Source organism: Oncorhynchus tshawytscha, linkage group LG34 (genome assembly GCF_018296145.1).
Source record: "Oncorhynchus tshawytscha isolate Ot180627B linkage group LG34, Otsh_v2.0, whole genome shotgun sequence".
NCBI lineage: Eukaryota > Metazoa > Chordata > Actinopteri > Salmoniformes > Salmonidae > Oncorhynchus > Oncorhynchus tshawytscha.
Genome location: NC_056462.1, coordinates 3,691,273 through 3,713,354, shown reverse-complemented (window position 1 = coordinate 3,713,354; position 22,082 = coordinate 3,691,273). Strand labels below are relative to the sequence as shown.

The 22,082-nt window shown below is 42.8% G+C and overlaps 1 protein-coding gene across 1 annotated transcript in view; it reads right to left on the bottom strand.

Annotated features, from left to right (window-relative positions):
• Positions 1-9,237: 9,237 nt before the first annotated feature.
• The window catches only part of LOC112231715 (alpha-1D adrenergic receptor), a 32,312-nt gene continuing 19,467 nt past the window's right edge, over positions 9,238-22,082 (bottom strand). The window contains exon 2 of the mRNA XM_024398441.2: positions 9,238-10,545. Coding sequence (XP_024254209.1) covers positions 9,935-10,545 — 611 coding nt within the window. The 3' untranslated portion in view covers positions 9,238-9,934. The remainder of the gene's footprint in view (positions 10,546-22,082) is intronic.

The following is a 22,082-nucleotide window of genomic DNA, read 5'->3' as shown; positions in this document are numbered from 1 at the left end:
ACCCCCTCTATGGAGAGATGAGACTCTCACAAACACAATGGTTTTGGTCTACGACTTCCACAATGTCAGAAGACTCGCCAACTTCTGTTTGTAGTGTCTAAACCGCTTGGGCTACACACTAATATGACCCCTCTGTGCAAAGGTGAGACTGTCAGGAACATGTACGGTACCAGTCATAAAATTGGACACACCTGCTCATTCAAGGGTCTTTCTTTATTTTTACTATTTTCTACATGTTAGAATAATTGTTCATACATCAAAACTATGAAATAACACATACGGAATCATGTAGTAACCAAAAAAGCGTTAAACAAATCAAAATACATTTTAGATTTGAGTCTTCAAAGTAGCCACCTTTGCCTTGATGACAGCTTTGCACACTCTTGGCATTCTCTCAACCAGCTTCACCTAGAATGCTTTTCCAACTGTCTTGAAGAAGTTCCCACATGTGCTTAGCACTTGTTGGCTGCTTTTCCTTCACTTTTCTGTTCAACTCATCCCAAACCATCTCAATTTGGTTGAGGTTGGGTGATAGTGGAGGCCAGGTCATCTGATGCAATACTCCATCACTCTCCTTGTTGGTCAAATAGCCCTTACACAGCCTGGAGGTGTGTTGGGTCATTGTCCTGTTGAAAAACAAATGATAGTCCCACTAAGCACAAACCAGATGGGATGGTGTATTGCTGCAGATTGCTGTGTTAGCCATGCTGGTTAAGTGTGCCTTGAATTCTAAATAAACCAGCAAAGCACCCCCACACATCACACCTCCTCCTCCATGCTTCACGATGGGAAACACACATGCAGAGATTATACGTTCACCTCCTCTGCGTCTCGCAAAGACACGGCGGTTGGAACCAAAAATCTCCAATTTGGACTCATGGCCTGAAATCTGAGGTGCAGTTAACTCTAATGAACTTATCCTATGCAGCAGAGGTAACTCTGGGTCTTCCTTTCCTGTGGCAGTCCTCATGAGAGCCACTTTCATCATAGCGCCTGATGGTTTTTGCGACCGCACTTGAAGAAACTTTCAAAGTATTTTTTTCTGGATTGACTGATCTTCATGTCTTAAAGTAATGATGGACTGTCGTGTTTCTTTGCTTATTTGAGCTGTTCTTGCCATAATATAGACTTGGTCTTTTACCAAATAGGGCTATCTTCTGTATGCCACCCCTACCTTGTCACAACACAACTGATTGGCTTAAAGGCATTAAGAAGGAAAGAAATTCCACAAATGAGCTTTTAGCAAGGCACACCTATTAAAATTGAAATGCATTCCATCATGAAGCTGGTTGAGAGACTGCCAAGAGAGTGGAAAACTGTCATCAAGGCAAAGGGTGGCTGCTTTGAAGAATCTCAAATCTAAAATATATTTTGATTTGTTAAACACTTTTTTGGTTACTACATGATTCCGTATGGGTTATTTCATTGTTTTGATGTCTTCACTATTATTCCACAATGTAGAAAATAGTAAAAACAGAGGTACTTCAGAACACATTTCCTTTTGATAATTTTTTGGACCTATCTGTTGTCCCATGTAGTGAATATGTTATTCAATGCGTTTGTATGGGCTAATAGCAGTAGGGACAAAAATACTTTTTCATCCAATAATTTGTTGATATTTTTTTTTATACTTCAAGGGGTCTTACATTTCAAAATCAAAGAGCAAAATGATCCTTGGTATGACCTCCTTAAAATAATTCCATATAGAAGAACCTTGTATTCAGACTCACCTTATGAAGGTGCTTAACTGGCTTTGCAGGTGTGGTTCCATTGCTCGCTCTGAATAAATATAATTCAACCACTGAAAACCCTCCCATTTGCTGGCCAACTCATTTTCTCATTCAGATGGGTTTTCAGTACATTTATCTTAAGCCATCCCTTTAAAAACAGTGTACCTTTAATTTGAATTTGGTTGATAGACTAGAATACATCAAGACAACGGGCTCAGACGATAGGGCTCATTGAAAGAAAGACATCTAAATATATGCATATTCGTCTCCGTTTCCACACCAACAGGTAGATTAAAAAAATAATCTGATGTAGATAGTTTAGGCATATTTTGGGGTTAGAGAAGTATGTATGGAAAACTTTTTACGCAGATATATTACCCATGGTAATGTAGGACCATACTCTCCTCTATTGCCTGCACTAACCATGGAACAGTGTGATGACACAGCCAAGTATTGGGCCATGTGTCAGGTTCAAACTGTTGCAGCTTAGTCTGTGCTCATCTCCATAACATTTTAATTAGCCCACATTTCTTTTTATTTTATTTTGAGAACTGTCACTAAGGATCCTCAGCAACAACCACATGTCCGCGACAGTGTATACAGAGGAAACAAATGAAGGTAAATGAAACAACGTAATTAAATGGAATGATAATACCAACTAGGCTATACCAACTGAAGGGAATCAACAAGAAAGTGGCTGTTGAATACGTGTGATTACTAGGCCTACTGACGGTCAGTACTGATAGTGGCATATATTTAACATGATAGAACTAGGAAACGGAGAATGTCGGTGTAGCCTATAATTAACACTTTCGGGACTTAACATGCAGGAATGGGCAAAGGCTGTACAATTTAAATTCTACCTAATAGCACAGCATTTCATAAACGTTGAAACGTTTTGCTGCCATGTGACTTGTTTCACATTTGTCTCCAGAGATTTTGAGGTAAAATAGATCTAAAACATGTATAATTTATATTTACAATTCCCTTATCCAAATGGATAACTAATTTACCTAGCTCTTATCAATAGTTATCATCAAGTTGTAAATTACAGTGCATGGAGAATGCTGCTATTTCTATCATTAAAAAAATGAAGTAGATGATTTTTCCACTTGGTACCGGTAGATTCATGAGACCTTATTCATGGTTTCCTCTCGCGTAAAGGTAGTGGAATTATGATGGAATTAAGTCAAGGTCAGAATATCTGTAGACATACCTCCACCACACCTTCATTTCTTACATCTCCACCCAGAACAAATAGCAGGTGAATATCATGCTATTCTCATGCTTACAGTATGTTCAAGGTCAGGATACACATAGAGAAAAGTGCAAAAAAAGGGGAATAACGTTCAATTTACGCGCTAAAAACATTCAATGTCTTTGTGATATGCAACTCCAGTGTAGATTTGGCCTTGTGTTGTAGGTTATTGTCCTGATGAAAGGTGAATTCCTCTCCCAGTGTCTGGTGACAACCAGATTGAAGCAGGTTTTCCGCTAGGATTTATCCTGTTGCTGAGCTCCATCCCGTTTCTTTTCATCCTACACTCCGCAGTCTCTGTGATGTCAAGCAAACTGTTACGAAACCCATTTACTAGCCTACCAATATTGTTGCACTCGCTTTGTCTAGGGTTCCTAGGCCTAGTTACATGGTCTGTAACCTGAATGAATGTGTGCATTTATGTGAGAAATCAGTATTTGAGGACTGTGTTGCAATATACAGAGTTTAGGGACAGCTCCGTCTTGACCTCTTGGTCGGACAGTTCAGGCTTATGATTATTTTTTCAGAGGATGACAAAACATAAATAAAAATAAATAAAGGTATGCCAAAACTCAAAAACACTCTGACAGATCACTTTAATTGGAAACACCTGATGTGCTTATCAAGCAGGCTCAGCATTTAGACAAGATTGCTGCTGCCCCCTGGGGGAATGGGGTGTGGAAGTGTGTTTTGTCTATATCCTAACACTAACCTTCCCCCCATATCACAACAATACCCGTACCGTGATGCATCTACCACCATGCTTGGAGGCAGTTACTCAGTGATGTGTTGTGATGAATCTGCCCCAAACATAAGGCTTTAAATGTAGATTGAAACGTGTATTTCTTTGCCATGTTTTTGTAGTTGTTGCCGTATTACTTTAGTGCCTTGTTGCATATAGGATGCATGTTTTGGAATGTTGATATTCCGTGTATTTTTATTGTTCTTTTCACTCTGTCACTTAGATCATTCTTGTGGTGTAACTACAATGTTGTTGATCCATCCTCAGTTTTCTCCATTCGCAGCCGTGGAACTCTGCAGCTGTTTCAACATCACCATTGGCCTCATGGTGACATCCCTGAGCAGTTTCCCTCCTGTCCTGCAACTCGGTTCAGAAGGATGGCTGTTTATTGTGTCTGGGTGGTTTAATGCATCATCCACACCATAGTTATTAACTTGACTATTCTTTAAGAGATATTCAATGTCTGATTTGTTATTGTTACCCATATACCAATCACTGCCCTTTTTGAGGCTTTCGAAAAGGTCCTTGGTTTTTGTAGTTGAATCTGTGCTTGAAATTCAATACTGACTGAGGGACCTTACAGATGATTTATGTATGGGGGACAGAGGAAGGGGTAGTCATGCAAAACTCATGTCAACCTCTATTATTTCACACATTGTTAAGCCAAATTTGACTCCTGGTCTAATTTAGGCTTGCTTAAACAAAAGGGGAGAATACTTCTGCAAGAACTCTATTTTAGTTATTTAATTTGTATTCATTTGTTAACATTGTAGAATTATCTTTTCACTTTCACATTAAGGAGTATTGTGTGTGTGCAATTGAAGAAAATCACGATAAATCTGTTCACCAAGGGGGGTGAATACTTATGATACCCACAGAATGCTATAACAACAGCAAGTTGAGATGCTGACTGACTCCCCCCCCCCTCCCCACAGAAAGTAGGCTGTATGCACACACGCACAAACACACTCGCTCTCTGCCCCCCTCTCTCTCTGCAACATTGAGAGAATCTTGAATGGCTGCATCACTGGTTGGTATGGCAACTGCACCACCCTTGGGCGGCCCAGTACATCACTGGGGCCGAATTTCCTGCAATCCAGGACCTCAATATCCAACCTGGTCTCATAGACTAGACGTAACGTAGTTAACGTTAATCTGGGACACTCAAATGATTATGATATGTTACATTTGGTATGGACAGAAAGTTACTTAATTAACCCTTTAACCTTACTCCTAATCTTAACCCCTAACCCGAGCCTAGCTAACATTAGCCAGCTAGCTAACTCTAGCATTAGCCACCTAGCTAATGTTAGCCACAACAAATTGGAAGTTGTAACATATCATTAATTTAACAAATTTGTAACACATTGTACATTTTGCAAATTCGTAACATATCACACAAATTGTAAATCGTGACATATCATATGAAATGGATGATGGACATCTGAAAATTAATAAATACCAGTGTCTCGGATTTACAAAAAGAATAATACGAAATGATCTAAGACCAGGTTGCCATCCCAGGCGGTGTGAAAGGAAGACCCGGGAAATTGTTAAAGACTCCAGCCACCGAAGCCATAGACCAGGGATGGGCAACTTTGATGGGGATGGGGGCCACAAAAAATTGGAACTCATCATGAGGGGCTGCAGTTGCTTGCTGGTCTGGGTACCCACATCCATAGCCGTGGGCTAATTGACTAACTATCGGTGCCTGACATAACAAGAAAAAAACTGCACAACCAAATTTCTAAATTGCACCTGTTCTATTATTCTAACTCGCAACAGTAAGCCGAGACCTCGATTGAGTTCCCTCCACCCAAAATAAAAAAAATAAAAAGTGAATTGCGACACTGGAGCGATACCGGAGTAACAAGTCTGACACCAAATGCTCCTTCTATCCCTAAGTTTTAAAACTACTAAATGTCTGACAAAATGGCTACACAGACTATCTGCATTGACCCTTCTATTTTATTTTTGCACTTACTCCATGCACACTCATTCACTCACTCACTCACTCACTCACTCACTCACTCACTCACTCACTCACTCACTCACTCACTCACTCACTCACTCACTCACTCACTCACTCACACTTCAACACACACACACATACATACACACACATACAATCATCATATACTGTATGCTGCTGCTACTCTGTTTATCATATACTATATCCTGATGACTAGTCACATCTGGCCCTACCACTACTTATCTGGCCCTACCACTCCAGTATTCCTGCACATTGTATATATGGTCCTGGCACTGACCCTGGAACTGACCCTTTAAAAAGCTCACTTTACTTTCTCATGTTCTTCGTTTTTGTCCTGCTTTACTTTTTTATATAATACTACTGATATCGATGACTTCATTGTTGGGAAAGCAAGAAAGGCATTTCACTATTCTAGTGCACATGACAATGAACCTTGAAACTCTCTCTCTCTCTCTCGCTCTCTCTCTCTCTCTCTCTCTCTCTCTCTCTCTCTCTCTCTCTCTCTCTCTCTCTCTCTCTCTCTCTCTCTCTCTCTCTCTCTCTCTCTCTTTCTCCCTCTCTACATCCTCATCCTCTTAGCTGAAGTCATTGTCTGGAGTAATTGCTTGTATGGCCAATTTGTTTTTGTCAGCACGGCAGAGATTTTGGCTGGGACCCCCAATAAGCCCCGTAGGGCTCTGGTCAAAAGTTGTGCACTATATAAGGAATAGGGTACCGTTTGGGACACAAATCTATAATTTATGTCTAGTACTTTCCTTTGTCTTAATATTTATGGGGGGGGAAGGGGGTTGAAAAACATTATGAACACCTGCTCTATCCATGACAGAGACTGACCAGGTGAATACAGGTGAAAGACATGATCCCTTATTGATGTCACTTATCAAATCTACTTCGATCAGTGTAGATCAAGGCTGTCAAACTCATTCCACGGAGGTCGTAGTGTCTGCAGGTTTTTGTTTTTTCCTTTCAATTAAGACCTAGACAACCAACTCTATATTAGGAAGGTGTTCTTAATGTATAGTGTATAGTGTCTTAGTATAGTATTAGTGTATAACACACAGAGACAAGGAACCATCTTTTCTACCCTCATCTGTGGTAGTTATACTACTCTGGTAGTGCTACTATTACTTTATTGGTGTCAGAGAAGCCATCTTTGATGTGATCATGGAAATTTGAAGTGAATTGTGATTGTGAGGGATTGCAGCTGGTAGGGCATTGCAGTAAATGGTAAATAGCAGCTGCCAATAGTGACACCTGCTGGGAATGACAGGTACAGTACAATAATAGTTCAAATGCATATTTGGTGTGCAGTGGCGACCCGTCATTCAGGACAGGTGGGGTAGAGCCCCACATGTTTTGAGCCCCACATTTTTAGCAAAAATAAATTAAATATATTAACAAAAGAATTGGGGGCTTGCCTGTTAAGGCATGTTATTTTAGCATTCATACGTGTCACATATCAGTTTGCAAATCATTTAAAAAATATATCATTCAGCTAATAGATCTGCATACACACATGGTCTCCTTTTTGTTTTCTAGAGTAAGGCAGCTCCAAAATGCAGGGGCTTCAGCCTAGCTCAGTGCTTTCTGTGGTGGGGCAAGTCAGCAGAAAATAGGAGCTTTGCGCCGTGATTGTCGCAGTGTTCTGTCACTCACAGGGACAGTACGTCATCGGCAAGTTTAAGTCCTTAGTAAGTGTAGACATCCGACATTTCAGCCCTTTGGGTCCGGCCATAGAGTTATATTACAAGTGTCCTTCCAAGAAGGCTCAAGGTCATTGGCCACAGATACAATGATACAATGTCAACTCACGTTATATGTACAATAGCTCTGATAGTACTGATCATGTCAACATCTTACTTTTAATGTCTTAGTGAGCAGTCATCATCATGAATCAAGACCACAATCTACTGGCAAATCCTTTTTTAATCCTTGTCATATGAAGAGAAATAATGAAGAGAAATTATAGATAAAAGGTGTTCATAAAGATTACCCTACAAGTTGGAAATCGCAAATTCAACAATGGGTCGTTTGGAAGGAATCAGAGGCTAACTGCAAGCATTGCAAAGCAACCACTAACGTTAGCCTGCTATTCAATGGAGTAGTTGTGTGGGTTTTTTCCCCGAGTTCCCACCATTAATCCAGAGAATGCCAGACTTTGATGACAAAATTTGCCCACAAAGGACCGCTGCGCCACCTTCACAAGGTGAGTCCAAAAATGTCTTGTATGCTGCTGCATAAATTATGTAATATGCAAGGGAGATATATATTTATATATATATATATATACTGTAGCTAAGAAAGTAATACGAAGTGCATGATGTGTAGTAAGCTGTTAGTAACCCATGTGCCTCACCCTAATAATTTGGTCTATTGACACCAACGCTGTATTGTAATCACATCGTAAACATTATCTGCTTGTCATCCCCTTATGCCATAGTTTGCATCTCAATTGTCAGTAGAAACCACATTTGTTTAAGCAAGTCAGCCATATCAGCTATGTTTTTTTAAAAGGCAGTAAATGAGGCTGAAATGAACTGTTTCGCTGCCAGACAAGGCGCCGCTGAAAGCCAGGTGTAGAGGTGGTAAGGTGTTGGGACAGCTTTATGTAGGCCATAACAGTTTGTGGGCACCCTTTGTCACTGTTATAGCGCAATTCATGTATTGTTTAGTGTTGTGATGTGTTGTTAGTGGCTTGGCTGGCATGCATCCCACATTGTTTTTTTTGCCCCACCAAGATTCGCCACTACTGGGCTTGTGTAGTTTGTCCAAACCTAGCTACTGTACAAAGTACCTGATACAGTCAGTTAAGGTTTCGCTAGTTCCTCAGTTGAATCGTTAGGCTAGAACAAAAGCCTGCACCGACCATGGCCACCCTCCAGAAATGACATAACATTTTTTTTTAAGTGGTATTTTTTTCCATTTTATTTTGCTTGACATTGACAGACGTCATTGAACCATCAGCAGATACAAACAAAACGAAAGCGTCTTTTTTGGCAATGCAAAGAACAGACAAATACGGTAATCAATGGGTTCAAGGCTTTGATTCTGTCAACCCTTGTCCATTCAAAAGATAAATGACCTATCTTCTCTATGGCTCTGAATGCAGTTAAGGTAAATACACCACGATACTTATTCAACTGGTCCAAACATTGTTTTCAGTCTGAACGTGACCTATCACTTTTATAATGCAATTTCACAGAGGTCTGCTCATGTCAGTTCATCACAGCTCACTTCACTCATTCACTTAGCAAAATCATCAGATGCAATTATAATTACCCATACGTTACCCTATGTTTACCCATATCATCCCGAAATTGTCCTGTGCAATGGTTTCGTCATTCAAGTCAGTGGCTTTCACTTTGTTATATGCGTTTGCTCTGTTAAGACAACACACACCTGTGCCCGGCTGCATTGTGTTGAGCTGGATGGTCTGATACCCTAGAAAAGGGGTGTTTGTCTGTAGGTTATGGTCAAACGGAGGTTCATAGTGTCTCCATGTTGCTGCTGGTTGTAGGGGTTGAGCTGCTTGGAGTTGAGAGTGAGAATGCTCAAAGGGCACAGTGACTGGCTGCTGAAGAGCCCAGTCTATCATTGAGCAGTCAGTTTGACATCTTGCCACCTGTCCAGAAAGTGACTTTTCCATATCCACTCATTGTTCTGCATTTTGTCTTTTTAACGCAGCTCCAAGAAATAACGTTCCATTCCACTTCACTTCAATTTCCATCCAATAAAATGAAACAAACACAACACAATCATTAAAGGTTTGATATCATATTTTGGAGCAATTTGTGCTTGGATCAAAGTGGGCCATTTCCAGACAAAATTAACTCGGCCCTTTGATCGATGTCCAAACAACTCTCTGCAGACAAATGTTCTTTTCAGGCCTGTTTGTTTGCTGGTCAAATGTTCCCATGATAACCCCATGTTCCGATCTTACATTTTGTGGAATTTCCGCATTCCATTCCATGGTGCAAGTGGAAAAGAGCACGTTCCTTTTCCTTTTACCTCTTTCTGGCTTGCAACGGCAAACCCCATCTAGGTGTTTTAAGGCGGAATTATATTGGTTATTCCCCATGTTGATACCCCAAAGGCAAACCACCAACCGCTTTCACTTGTAGCGACACTGCAAATGTCATTGAAGAAGGTTAAGCAATTTAATGACAGTAGCCATCCACATTCGCCACTCCCTTTGTCTGTCCCTCAAGAATCTAGATGTCTGTCTCCTTCAGGCCGTAGCACTCTGTGAGGTCATAGATCTGATAGCAGCTCTGCTCGGCGACGTCGTTGTAAATCCCCATGGAAACCGTGTCTATCTCAGTCCTCGCCAGGGCGGGGGCCGCGACGCCTCCCTTCCCGCCCGGTCCTCCCTTAATCTTATTTGACAGATTGTTCATCTTCTCTTTGAGCTGGAACGATGACTTTTGTAGCGGCGGGAACAGGCTCCACCCTTTAAAACTCAGTGAAGGTCCTTTAGATCCCTTGTAGTAGTGCGAGCTCCCGCACGACTCGTGGTTGAGGGTGTACTCCGGTTGGCAGTCTGTCACCCTGGCATTGCTGATACCCATAATATCCATTTCCCTGCCACCTATGCCCTGGTGGTGGGGTCCCTTGACGGCCGTGCGCCAGCGCTGGTTGTAGAAGCGCCGCAGGACCCGGCGGCGGCGGTGGCACTGGCAGCGGAGGAGGCGGGTGAAGGCGCGCTGGAACTCTTTGCTGGAGCACGGGTAGATGACAGGGTTAATGCAGCTGTTGAAGTAGCCCAGCCAGAAGATGACCTTAAAGACCATGTCAGATGGCTTCAGTGCCGGGAAGAAGGAGCCTGGGAGGGGACAGGGGAGAAAGGCGTTAGGATCTGTGATAATGTTTAAGATAACTTGTGCGCTAGGCATTTTCATCTCTCTTCATTTATAAACTTGGACTTTTTGTGTGTAAGACAAGAATTGGCCTGACATGAGACATCTAGCTGGTTTTTCTATGCATCGCCAAGACCGAACGGCAGCTTCTTCGGGTAAGGTTAAGTGGGAGGTGTGTGTTTCTCTGTTAACAACAGCTGGTGCGCAATCTCTAATGTTAAGAAAGTCTCTAGGTTTTGCTCACTTGAGTTAGAATACCTCATAATAAGCTGCAGACCAAACGATTTACCTTTTGAGTTTTCATCTATATTTTTCGTAGCTGTCTATTTACTACCTCAAACCGATATTGGCACTAGGACTGCACTCAACAAGCTGTATAGGGCCATAAACAGCTGTATAGGGCCAGTGATTTTAATGCAGGGAATCTGAAAAACTGTTTTACTTAATTTTCCCCACCATGTCACCTGTGCTACTCGAGGGGAAATGCTCTAGATTACCTTTATTCCACACACAGAAATGCATACAAAGCTCTCCATCGTCCTCCATTTGGCAAATCTGACCATAACTCTATCCTCCTGATTTCTGCTTACAATGAAGTGGATGCTAAGCTGGAAGACTGTTTAGCAAGCACAGAGTGGAATATGTTCCGGGATTAAACAGTTTACCACATAAATCACTGACTTCATTAATAAGTGCATCGACAACGTCGTCCCCCATAGTGACCGTACGTACGTACATATCCCAAGCAGAAGCCATGGCTTACAGGCAAAATCCACACTGAGCTAAAGGCTAGAGCTGCCACTTTCAAGGACCAGGACACTAATCCGTATGCTTATAAGGAATCCCACTACAACCTCTGACAAAATGACAGAGGTTGTAGTTGTCAAAGAGACAAAATGTCAATACAGAACTAAGATCGAATCCTACTACGCCGGTTCTGATGCTTGTCAGATGTGGCAGGGGTTGCAAACTATCTACAGATTACCGGGAGTAAACTCAGAGCATGTGCTGACCAGCTGGCAAGTGTCTTCACTGACATTTTCAACCTCTTCCTGACCCAGTCTGTAATGCCTACATGTTTCAAGCAGACCAACATAGTCCTGTGCCCAAGAACGCCAAGGGAACCTGTCTAAATTACTGAAGGCCTGTAGCACTCACATCTGTAGCCATGAAATGCTTTGAAAGCCTGGCCATGGCCCACATCAACACCATCATCCCAGACACCATGGACCTACTCCAATTTGCATACAGCCCCAACAGATCCAAAGATGACTCCATCTTTATTGCACTCCTCACTGCCCTTTCCAACCTGGACAAGAGGAACGCCTACATGAGAAAGCTGTTCATTGACTATAGCTCAGCGTATTGCCCTCCAAGCTCATCGCTAAGCTCAGGAAACTGGGAATGAACACCTCCCTCTGCAACTTGATCCTAGACTTCCTGACGGGCTGCTCCCAGGTGGTGAAGGTGAGCAACAACACATCCACCACGCTGACCCTAAAAATGGGGGCCCCTCAGGAGTGCCTACAGAGTCCCCCTTTACTCCCTATTTACCCACAAATGCGTGGCCGCGCACGACTCCAACACCATCATTGAGTTTGCTGATGACACAATGGTGGTTGGCATGATCACCGGCGGTGATGAGACAGTCTATATGGAGGAGGTCAGTGACCTGGCAGTGTGGTGCCAGGACAAAAACGTCTTCCTCAAAGTCACAGGAAACGGCGGGCCGAGGACGCCCCCATTCACATCGACAGGGCTGTAGCGGAGTGGATCACGAGCTTCAAGTTCCTCAGTGTCCACATCGCTAAGGAATTATCATGTTTCCACACACACCAACACAGTCGAGAATAATCAAATAAAATCGTATTTGTCACATGAGCCCGGATACAACAGGTTTAGACCGTACAGTGAAATGCCTACTTACAAGCCCTTAACAAACAATGCAGTTTTAAGAAAGTAATTACGAAATAAGCTCAAGTAAAATAAAGTAACACAATAAATAACAATAACGAGGTTACAGTTTTTCAGGGGGTACCAGTAACGATTCAATGTGTGGGGGTACAGGTTAGTCAATGTAATTGAGGTAATATGTACAGTGGCTAGGCATATATAATAAACAGCGAGTAGCAGCAGAGTGAAAAAAGGGGGTCAATGCAAATAGTCCAGGTAGCCATTAGATTAATTGTTCAGCAGTCTTATGGCTTGGGAGTAGAAGCTGTTAAGGAGACTTTTGGACCTATACTTGGCGTTCTAGTACCACTTGCCATGAAGTAGTAGAGAAAAAAGTTTATGACTTGGGTGGCTGGAGTCTTTGACAAACTTGAGGGGCCTTCCTCTGACACCGCCTGGTAAAGAGGTCCTGGATGACAGGAAGCTTGGCCCAGTGATGTACTGGGCCGTACGTGCTGTAGTCAATGAATAGCATTCTCACATAGGTGTTTCTTTTGTCCAGGTTGGAAAGGGCAGTGTGGAGTTGAATAGAGATTGCATCATCTGTGGATTTGTTGGGGCGGTATGCAAATTGGAGTGGGTCTAGGTTTTCTGGGATGACGGTGCTGATGTGATGCATGAGCGGCCTCTCAAAGCAGTTCATGACTACAGACATGAGCGCTACCGGTCGGTAGTCATTTAGGTAGATTAACTTAGTGTTCATGGGCACAGGGAAAATGGTGGTCTGCTTGAAACATGTAGGTATTACAGACGAGGTCAGGGAGAGGTTGAAAATGTCTGTGAAGACACTTGCCAGTTGGTCCGGGTATGCTCTGAGTACACGCCCCATGACCTCTTTAAAGGTCTTACTAACAATGGCTACAGAGAGCGTGATCACACAGTTGTCTGGAACAGCTGGTGCTGTCATGCATGCTTCAATGTTGCTTGCCTCGAAGCTAGCATAGAAGCTTGTCTGGTCGGCTCGTGTCACTGGGCAGCTTGCGGCTGGGTTTCCCTTTGTAATCCATAATAGTTTGCAAGACCTGCCACATCCGACATGCATCAGAGCCAGTGTAGTAGGATTCAATCTTAGTCCTGTATTGATGCTTTGCCTGTTTGATGGTTTGTCAGAGGGCATAGCAAAATCTCTTATAGGCGTCTGGATTAGTGTACTGCTCCTTGAAAGTGGCAGGTCTAGCCTTTAGCTCGGTGCAGATGTTGCCTGTAATCCATGGCTTCTGCTTGGCATATTGTCACTGTGGGGATTACGTTATCTATGCACTTATTGATGAAGCCGGATAAATCCCACCATTGGATAAATCCCGGAACATATTCCAGTCTGTGCTAGCAAAACAGTCCTGTTGGATCCGTGTCATCTGACCACTTCCGTATTGGGCGAGTCACTGGTACTTCCTGCTTTAGTTTTTCCTTCTAAGCATGAATCAGAAGGATAGAATTATGGTCAGATTTGCCAAATAGTGGGGGAGCTTTGTACTCATCTCTGTGTGTGGAGTCAAGGTGGTCTAGATTTTTTTCCTCTGGTTGCACATGTAACATGCTGGTAGAAATGAAGTAAAACAGATTGACGTTTTCCTGCATTAAAGTCCCCGGTTACTAGGAATGCCGCTTCTGGAGCTGCATTTTCTTGTTTACTTTTGGCCTTATACAGCTTGTTGACTGCGGTCTTGGTGCCAGCATCGGTTTGTGGGGGTAAATGGACAGCTACGAAGAATATAAATGAAAACTCTCTTGGTAGTGATGTTTCAGTGGAGAGGAATGCTTTGTACAGCCCCCACATCCCTAATCTCATCTCATCCCCGCCACGGTGTTGACCGGCCCTCCTTTCCCTCATCTCTCCTTGCCCTGGCTTGAGCCCTCTCCCTAGGGACCTGTGGGCAGTTTAGTTTAGATTGGAGCTGACGTGGCACACATGGACACACAGACGTTTGTTTTTACTATCCTTGTGGGGAACAAACAATTGATTCCCATTCAAAGTCCAATTTTCCCTAACCCCTAACCCTGAACCAAACTCTAACGCTTAACCTTAACGGGAAATTTCACAATATTTTATTTCATATTCGTCATCTCCAGCACCACCCCAACATCAACATATGTGAAAATGGCTCTTTTCTATGTTTTGTACTAAAAAATATAGAGTAAGATAAGTGTTTACAACGACATCATCAACCAATTAGTAGGCAATTAATTAGTAGGCAATGCCTACTCACAATTGGTTAAAATTTCATAAGACAAACCGATGTCATTGGAAACACTTGTCTCCCTCTATCTTATTTTACTACAAAACATAGAAACGCCCCATTTTAACATATGTTGATGTTGCGGGGGTTAAAATGTACTTTAAACCTTAACACCAAACCCCTAACCTTAAATCCAAACTCTAAACCTAACCCCTAACCCTAGTTCTAACCCTAACCAGGGGTGAAAGTTGAATTAATTTTTTCGCGGAATGGGACTGTCTATATGTGCACACTCTTGCATGTTTTTTTATACACCAAATCATATAATTTCATATAGAATCCCTATTAATTCAAAAGTATCTCTGTGGGCCTAGTCAACATGTATTGCATGTTATTGTGGCATAAACACCACCAGTCATGGTTTCATATGATTGTCAAATAATCGCTTCAAATGGCTCCTTTTCTAGGCTACCCACGCACGTTCATCCACTCGCAACATATTACCAGCCTCATAAACAGTGGTCAATGGAAAGAGACATCTGCAACACAAAACACCAAGAAGTTTAATGACATTTGGCGATTGTCATTAGGCCAAAAATCTACAAGTCCACTGCTGTCCGCGCACACCTTGGTGTCGGCCACTCGTCCCTGCCTTTGGCGAAATTTCAGTGTTCTCGTCAAACAACGTTCCAAGTACATTGGCGTAATAGCCCACAATTTTCTTGTCATTTTGATTTAATTATTGTGACCTTACAGTGAAATGCTTACTTACGAGCCCCTAACCAACAACGCCGTTTAAAAAAATACGGATAAGAATCAGAAAAATAAGTAACTAAGTAATTAAAGAGCAGCAGTAAAATTACAATAGCGAGACTATATACAGGGGGGTACCAGTACAGAGTCAATGTGCAGGGGCACCGGTTAGTTGAGGTAATATGTACACGTAGGTAGAGTTATTAAAGTCACTTTGCATAGATGATAACAACAGAGAGCAGCAGCGGTGTAAAAGAGAGGGGGGGAGTCAATGCAAATAGTCTGGGTGGCCATTTGATTAGAAGTTCAGGAGTCTTATGGCTTGGGGGCAGATGCTGTTTTGAAGCCTCTTGGACCTAGACTTGGTGGTCCGGTACCACTTGCCGTGCCGTAGCAGAGAGAACAGTCTATGACTAGGGTGGCTTGAGTCTTTGACTATTTTTAGGGCCATCCTCTGACACCTCCTGGTATATAGGTCCTGGATGGCAGGAAGCTTGGCCCCAGTGATGTAGTGGGATGTTCGCACGTCCCTCTGTAAGTGCCTTGGGGTCGGAAGCCGAGCAGTTGCCATACCAGGCAGTGATGCAACCAGTTAGCATGCTCTCGTTGAACCTTTTGAGGATCTGAGGACCCATGCCAAATCTTTTCAGTCTACTGATGGGGAATAGGTTTCGTCGTGCCCTCTTCACGACTGTCTTGGTGTGCTTGGACCATGTTAGTTTGTTGGTGATGTGGACACCAAGGAACTTGAAGCTCTCAACCTGCTCCCCTGCAGCCCCGTCGATGAGAATGGGGGCATGTTCGGTCCTCCTTTTCCTGTAGTCCACAATCATCTCCTTTGTCTTGATCATGCTGAGGAATAGGCTGTTGTCATGGCTCCACACGGCCATGTCTCTGACCTCCTCCCTATAGGCTGTCTCGTTGTTTGGAGTTGAATAGAGATTGCATCATCTGTGGAGCTGTTGGGGCGGTATGCAGATTGGAGTGGGTCTAGGGTTTCTGGGATAATGGTGTTGATATGAGCCATGACCAGCCTTTCAAAGCACTTCATGGCTACAGATGTGAGTGCTACGGGTCGGTAGTCATTTACGCAGGTTACCTTAGTGTTCTTGGGCACATGCACTATGGTAGTCTGCTTGAAAACATGTTGGTATTACAGACTCAGACAGGGAGAGGCTGAACATGTCTGTGGAGACACTTGCCAGTTGGTCAGCACATGCTCGCAGTACACATCCTGGTAATCCATCTGGTCCTGCGGCTTTGTGAATTTTGACCTGTTTTAAAGGTCTTACTCATATTGGCTGCGAAGAGCGTGATCACACAGTCTTCCGCAACAGCTGGTGCTTTGATGTATGTTTCAGTGTTATTTGCCTCGAAGCGAGCATATAAGTAGTTTAGCTCGTCTGGTAGGCTTGTGTCACTGTACAGCTCTCGGATGTGATTCCTTTGTGGTCTGGTTTGCAATGTTTGCAAGCCCTGCCACATTCAACGAGCATCAGAGCCGGTGTAGTACATTTCGATCTTAGTCCTGTATAGAAGCTTTGCCTGTTTGATGTTTTGTCCGAGGGCATAGCGGGATTTCTTATAAGCTTCCGGGATAGAGTCCCGCTCCTTTAAAGTGACAGCTCTAGCCTTTAGCTCAGTGCACATGTTGCCTGTAATCCATGGCTTCTGGTTGGGATATGTACAGTATGTGTGGTCACTGTGGGGACGACGTCATCAATGCACTTATTGATGAAGCCAATGACTTGATGTGGTGTACTCCACAATGCAATCGGAAGAATCCCGGAACATATTCCAGTCTGTGCTATCAAAACAGTCTGTAGCTTAGCATCTGCTTCATCTGACCATTTTGTTTATTGATCTTGTCACTGAAGCTTGTCTGGTCGGCTCGTGTCACTGGGCAGCTTGCGGCTGGGTTTCCCTTTGTAATCCATAATAGTTTGCAAGACCTGCCACATCCGACATGCATCAGAGCCAGTGTAGTAGGATTCAATCTTAGTCCTGTATTGATGCTTTGCCTCTTTGATGGTTTGTCAGAGGGCATAGCAAAATCTCTTATAGGCATCTGGATTAGTGTACTGCTCCTTGAAAGTGGCAGTTCTAGCCTTTAGCTCGGTGCAGATGTTGCCTGTAATCCATGGCTTCTGGTTGGGATATGTACAGTATGTGTGGTCACTGTGGGGACGACGTCATCAATGCACTTATTGATGAAGCCAATGACTTGATGTGGTGTACTCCACAATGCAATCGGAAGAATCCCGGAACATATTCCAGTCTGTGCTATCAAAACAGTCTGTAGCTTAGCATCTGCTTCATCTGACCATTTTGTTTATTGATCTTGTCACTGGTGCTTCCTGCTTAAATTTTTGCTTGTAAGCAGTGTCATGACGTTGGCCTGGGGGTAGGTTTATGACAGTCATAAATTCCTCTTCCCCAATTTTTCCTCTCTCTACCTTACTGGTGTTACATTTGCAAAACCCTTGGTTAACATAGAGATTCTGTGAACATCAGAAGGTGGGGGAAATGAACTATATTCTGGTAATCCGACCATATGCGGTGGTACTTAATGAATATTGCTCTACACTTCCGGCGCCGACAGAGATGGCCGCCTCGTTTCGCGTTCCTAGGAAACTATGCAGTTTTTTGTTTTTTTTACGTGTTATTTCTTACATTAGTACCCCAGGTCATCTTAGGTTTCATTACATACAGTCGAGAAGAACTACTGAACATAAGATCAGCGTCAACTCACCATCAGTACGACCAAGAATATGTTTTTCGCGACGCGGATCCTGTGTTCTGCCTTACAAACAGGACAATGGAGTGGATTCCATGCAGCGACCACAAGCATTTCGCTACACTCGCATTAACATCTGCTAACCATGTGTATGTGACAAATAAAATTTGATTTGATTTGGTTTATATGATGTCAGTTCGGTTGTCATCTGAGACATTCTCATCAATGATAAGATGACAAACTCTACAGTGGAAAGTCTACACATCAGAGTTATCGGATTCACATGGAATTGTTGTTCAATTTAAATGTTTGAATATGAAATTATTCGTGATGGGATGAAATGTGATTTTAGCTTCTAAAATGTGAGATTTGGGTTTTCATAAGATAGGGCTCTGCTCAATCAGTGGCCCGGCCCTGTGAAGGGACATGGGCTATAAAACTGTTCAAACACGCCCTCCTCTCCCTTCCTATATAAAGCCTTGACGACAATATAACCTCCTGTTCTGAGATAATAACTACAGAATGAAGCCAACATCAGCGTGAGCTTTGTTTGCGAATGGTATGAACTTTGAACTCTTATTCACTACAGAAGTGATACCTCCTAGCCGTTGAGTTAGCAACAGCAGCAGCAAACGCAGTTTAGGAAGGAACAGACAGAGTATCCTGTCTACCACACAACGACGTTACTGCAACGTATCCAATTGACAACCAGAGACATTCTTCAAAGGACTCGATTGGGCAACACAGCCTTCCATCTACCACCAACCTACCGAAGCGCAGCTCAGAGTAAATATTTATTGCATTTTCCTTTTCCAAATGGGCGGTAATTTATAATGCATAAGAAACTGTATTTACGATAGCACAGCTTCGCCTTTTATTCCTCAGTCTTCCCGCTCTTTCACTCAAACCCAGACCCTTTTCTTTTGTGTAACCAGCTGTCATATCAGTTCCGCCCACTAGAGACGTTTTCCTTTATGATGTTATTTGTAATCAAGTTATGATTTAATTATGCGTATGTGTAATTCTGTGTGATTAGTCAGGTATTTAGTAAATAAATGATTAAACCCAATTTGTATTGCTGATTCAAATTGTTAGCCACGGTTCGTGCAGATAACCAAGAATTTGCAACTTTCAGATGAGACTGAATTAAGATGACGATTAATATTGACTGCTATTGATGTAAAATATTACTAGGTCTTTAAGAGTTTATTCAGAAGATAACAGCTCTATAAATATTATTTTGTGGTGCCCGACTCTCTAGTTAATTACATTTACATGATTAGCTCAATCAGGTAATATTAATTACGGATAAATTATTTTATAGAATAGCATGTCATATCACTTAATCCGGCATAGCCAAAGACACGACAGCAGGAATCAGGAGGATAGAATTATAGTCAGATTTGCCAAATGAAGGGTGAGGGAAAGCTTTGTATGCATCTCTGTGTGTGGAGTAAAGGTGGTCCAGAGTGTTTTTTCCCTCTGGTTGCACATTTAACATGTTGATAGAAATTTGGTAAAATGGATTTCAATGTCCCTGCATTAAAGTCCCTGGCTACTAGGAGTGCCGCCTCTGGGTGGGCGTTTTCCTATTTGCTTATGGCAGAATACAGCTCATTCAATGCTGTCTTAAATGCCAGCCTCAGTCTGCGGTGGAATGTAAAACAGCTACGAAAAATACAGATGAAAACTCTCTAGGTAGATAGTGTGATCTACAGCTTATCATGAGATACTCTACCTCAGGCAAGCAATAGCTCGAGATTTCCTTAGATATCGTGCACCAGCTGTTATTTACAAAAATACATAGTCCGCCACCCCTTGTCTTATCAGAAGCCACTGTTCTATCTTGCCGGTACCGCATATAATCAGCCCATTGTATGTTGATATTGTCGTCGTTCAGCCACGACTCTGTGAAGCATAACATATTACAGTTTTGAATGTCCCGTTGGTAGTTTAATATTCCGTGTAGGTCATCGATTTTATTCTCCAAAGATTGTGCATTTGCTAGCAGAATGGAAGGAAGTGGGGGTTTATTCGATCGCCTACGAATTCTCAGAAGGCACCCGCTCTCTGGCCCCTTTTTCTCCGCCTCCTCTTCACGCAAATCATGGGGATCTGGGCCTGTTCCCCAGAAAGCAGTATATCATTTGCTTCCTACTCGTCAGACTCGTTCAAGGACAAAAAAAGATTCTGCAAATCCATGGTGAGTTATCGCAGTCCTGATGTCCAGACGTTCTTTTCGGTTATAAGTAGCAGCAACATTATGTACAAAATAAGTTAAAAAATAAGTTACAAACATCGCATATAAACAAACAAATAAACACAATCGGTTGGGGACACGTAAGACGTCAGCCTTCCTCTCCGGCGCTGTTGTTAAATTGTGTTTTACCGGTACAGCATACCCACACTATTTATTTTGCTGGGATGCTGTACCGGACCATACCGCCTTACTTTTACCCCTGACCCTAACCCTAAATATAACCCTAAATCTAACCCCTAAGCCTAAAATAGCCTTTTTACTTGTGGGGACAGGTGAAATGTTGTCCAAATGTTACTTGTTTTACTATCCTCATGAGGAAAACACACACACACCCTCAGACACGTGAGAAATTGTCAGAGTTACTCCGGCTTCACAGGCACAATATCAGTAGCAAAGCTATAAATAACGAAAGAGAGGGACACTTGCAAGTGGAGAGGAAGGGAGGTAGCACAGTGAGGGAGGAGAGAAGAGGTTATTATCACCCATCGTCTTCCACTGGAGTAGCTTTAACAACCTGACATAGGGTCACAACAGGCACCGTCTCTTGGCCAGCATGGCGGTAATTTGTGGGTAATCAGGCCTCTGAGATGAAAGCGCGTTCCTTTGGACAAGATGGGTGTGTGTGTGTGTGTGTGTGTGTGTGCAATGGGTAATTGGTGTGTTTGCATGTGCTTGTGTGTAATGGGTAATTGGTGAGCTAGTGTTGCTCTGAGGAATCCACCACCACCAAGCAGGATGTTTGGGGCATTACTGAACATAAATATTCCTTTAAAGAACCAGAAGACCCCCTGTGACCCCCTGTGTGGGATCTGACTGATGACACCATTATAGACTACTGTACTGTTGTTGGATGTATGAGGCCCATTAGGCTACTACTGTACTGTTGTTAGAGAGGGCCCTACAAGGGGCCCCACAGGAAGCCACGGTATCATTAGGTGGGTGATGTAGACAGAGTGAAAGTAACTGGTGGTTCATTGTTTGAGGCGTGCTGTGTTTTTCCTCGTTGTTAGTGTTGTGTACTTTATGTAGAAGGCTGATGATGAAACAAAGATACAATTATCAGTGTGTTGTATACAGTACATCCTCTTTTCTGCCGTTTTGGGGAAATATACAATAGTTCGAAGACTATTCCAAATCTTTCAAATCTATTACTTGCTGTTATTGAGCTTGCCTGGTGCAATGGAACCAATGAAAAAAACCCTAAAGTGTGCCCATCTGGCACTCCAGGCAGATTCAAGAGAACGTTCAACGTATTTGAAAAGATTTCAGACCCAGGTCTGTTGTGTATACAGTACACACAGATGCATTATTCACATTCGCATGCACACACTATTAACTTTGCCGCAGGGGGTATGTATCATCTAAACAACGCTATACCCTCCTTCCCCTAGTCTGCCCTCAACTGCCCAGTTTGAGATTGGCTTTCATCTGGTGTGGAGCTAGGAATCGTGTTTCAAGAATGAGTCACGCCAATTTACATCTGCCAGAAGGAGAGCTTCATGTCCTTTTGGTCCTGTTCTTCCCAAAGGCTTCACTGCTAACTAGTTCAACAACAACAACACAGCATTAAAATGAACTATCAGACACAACGCATCATGGAAAAAGTAGTTGTGTATTGATTCT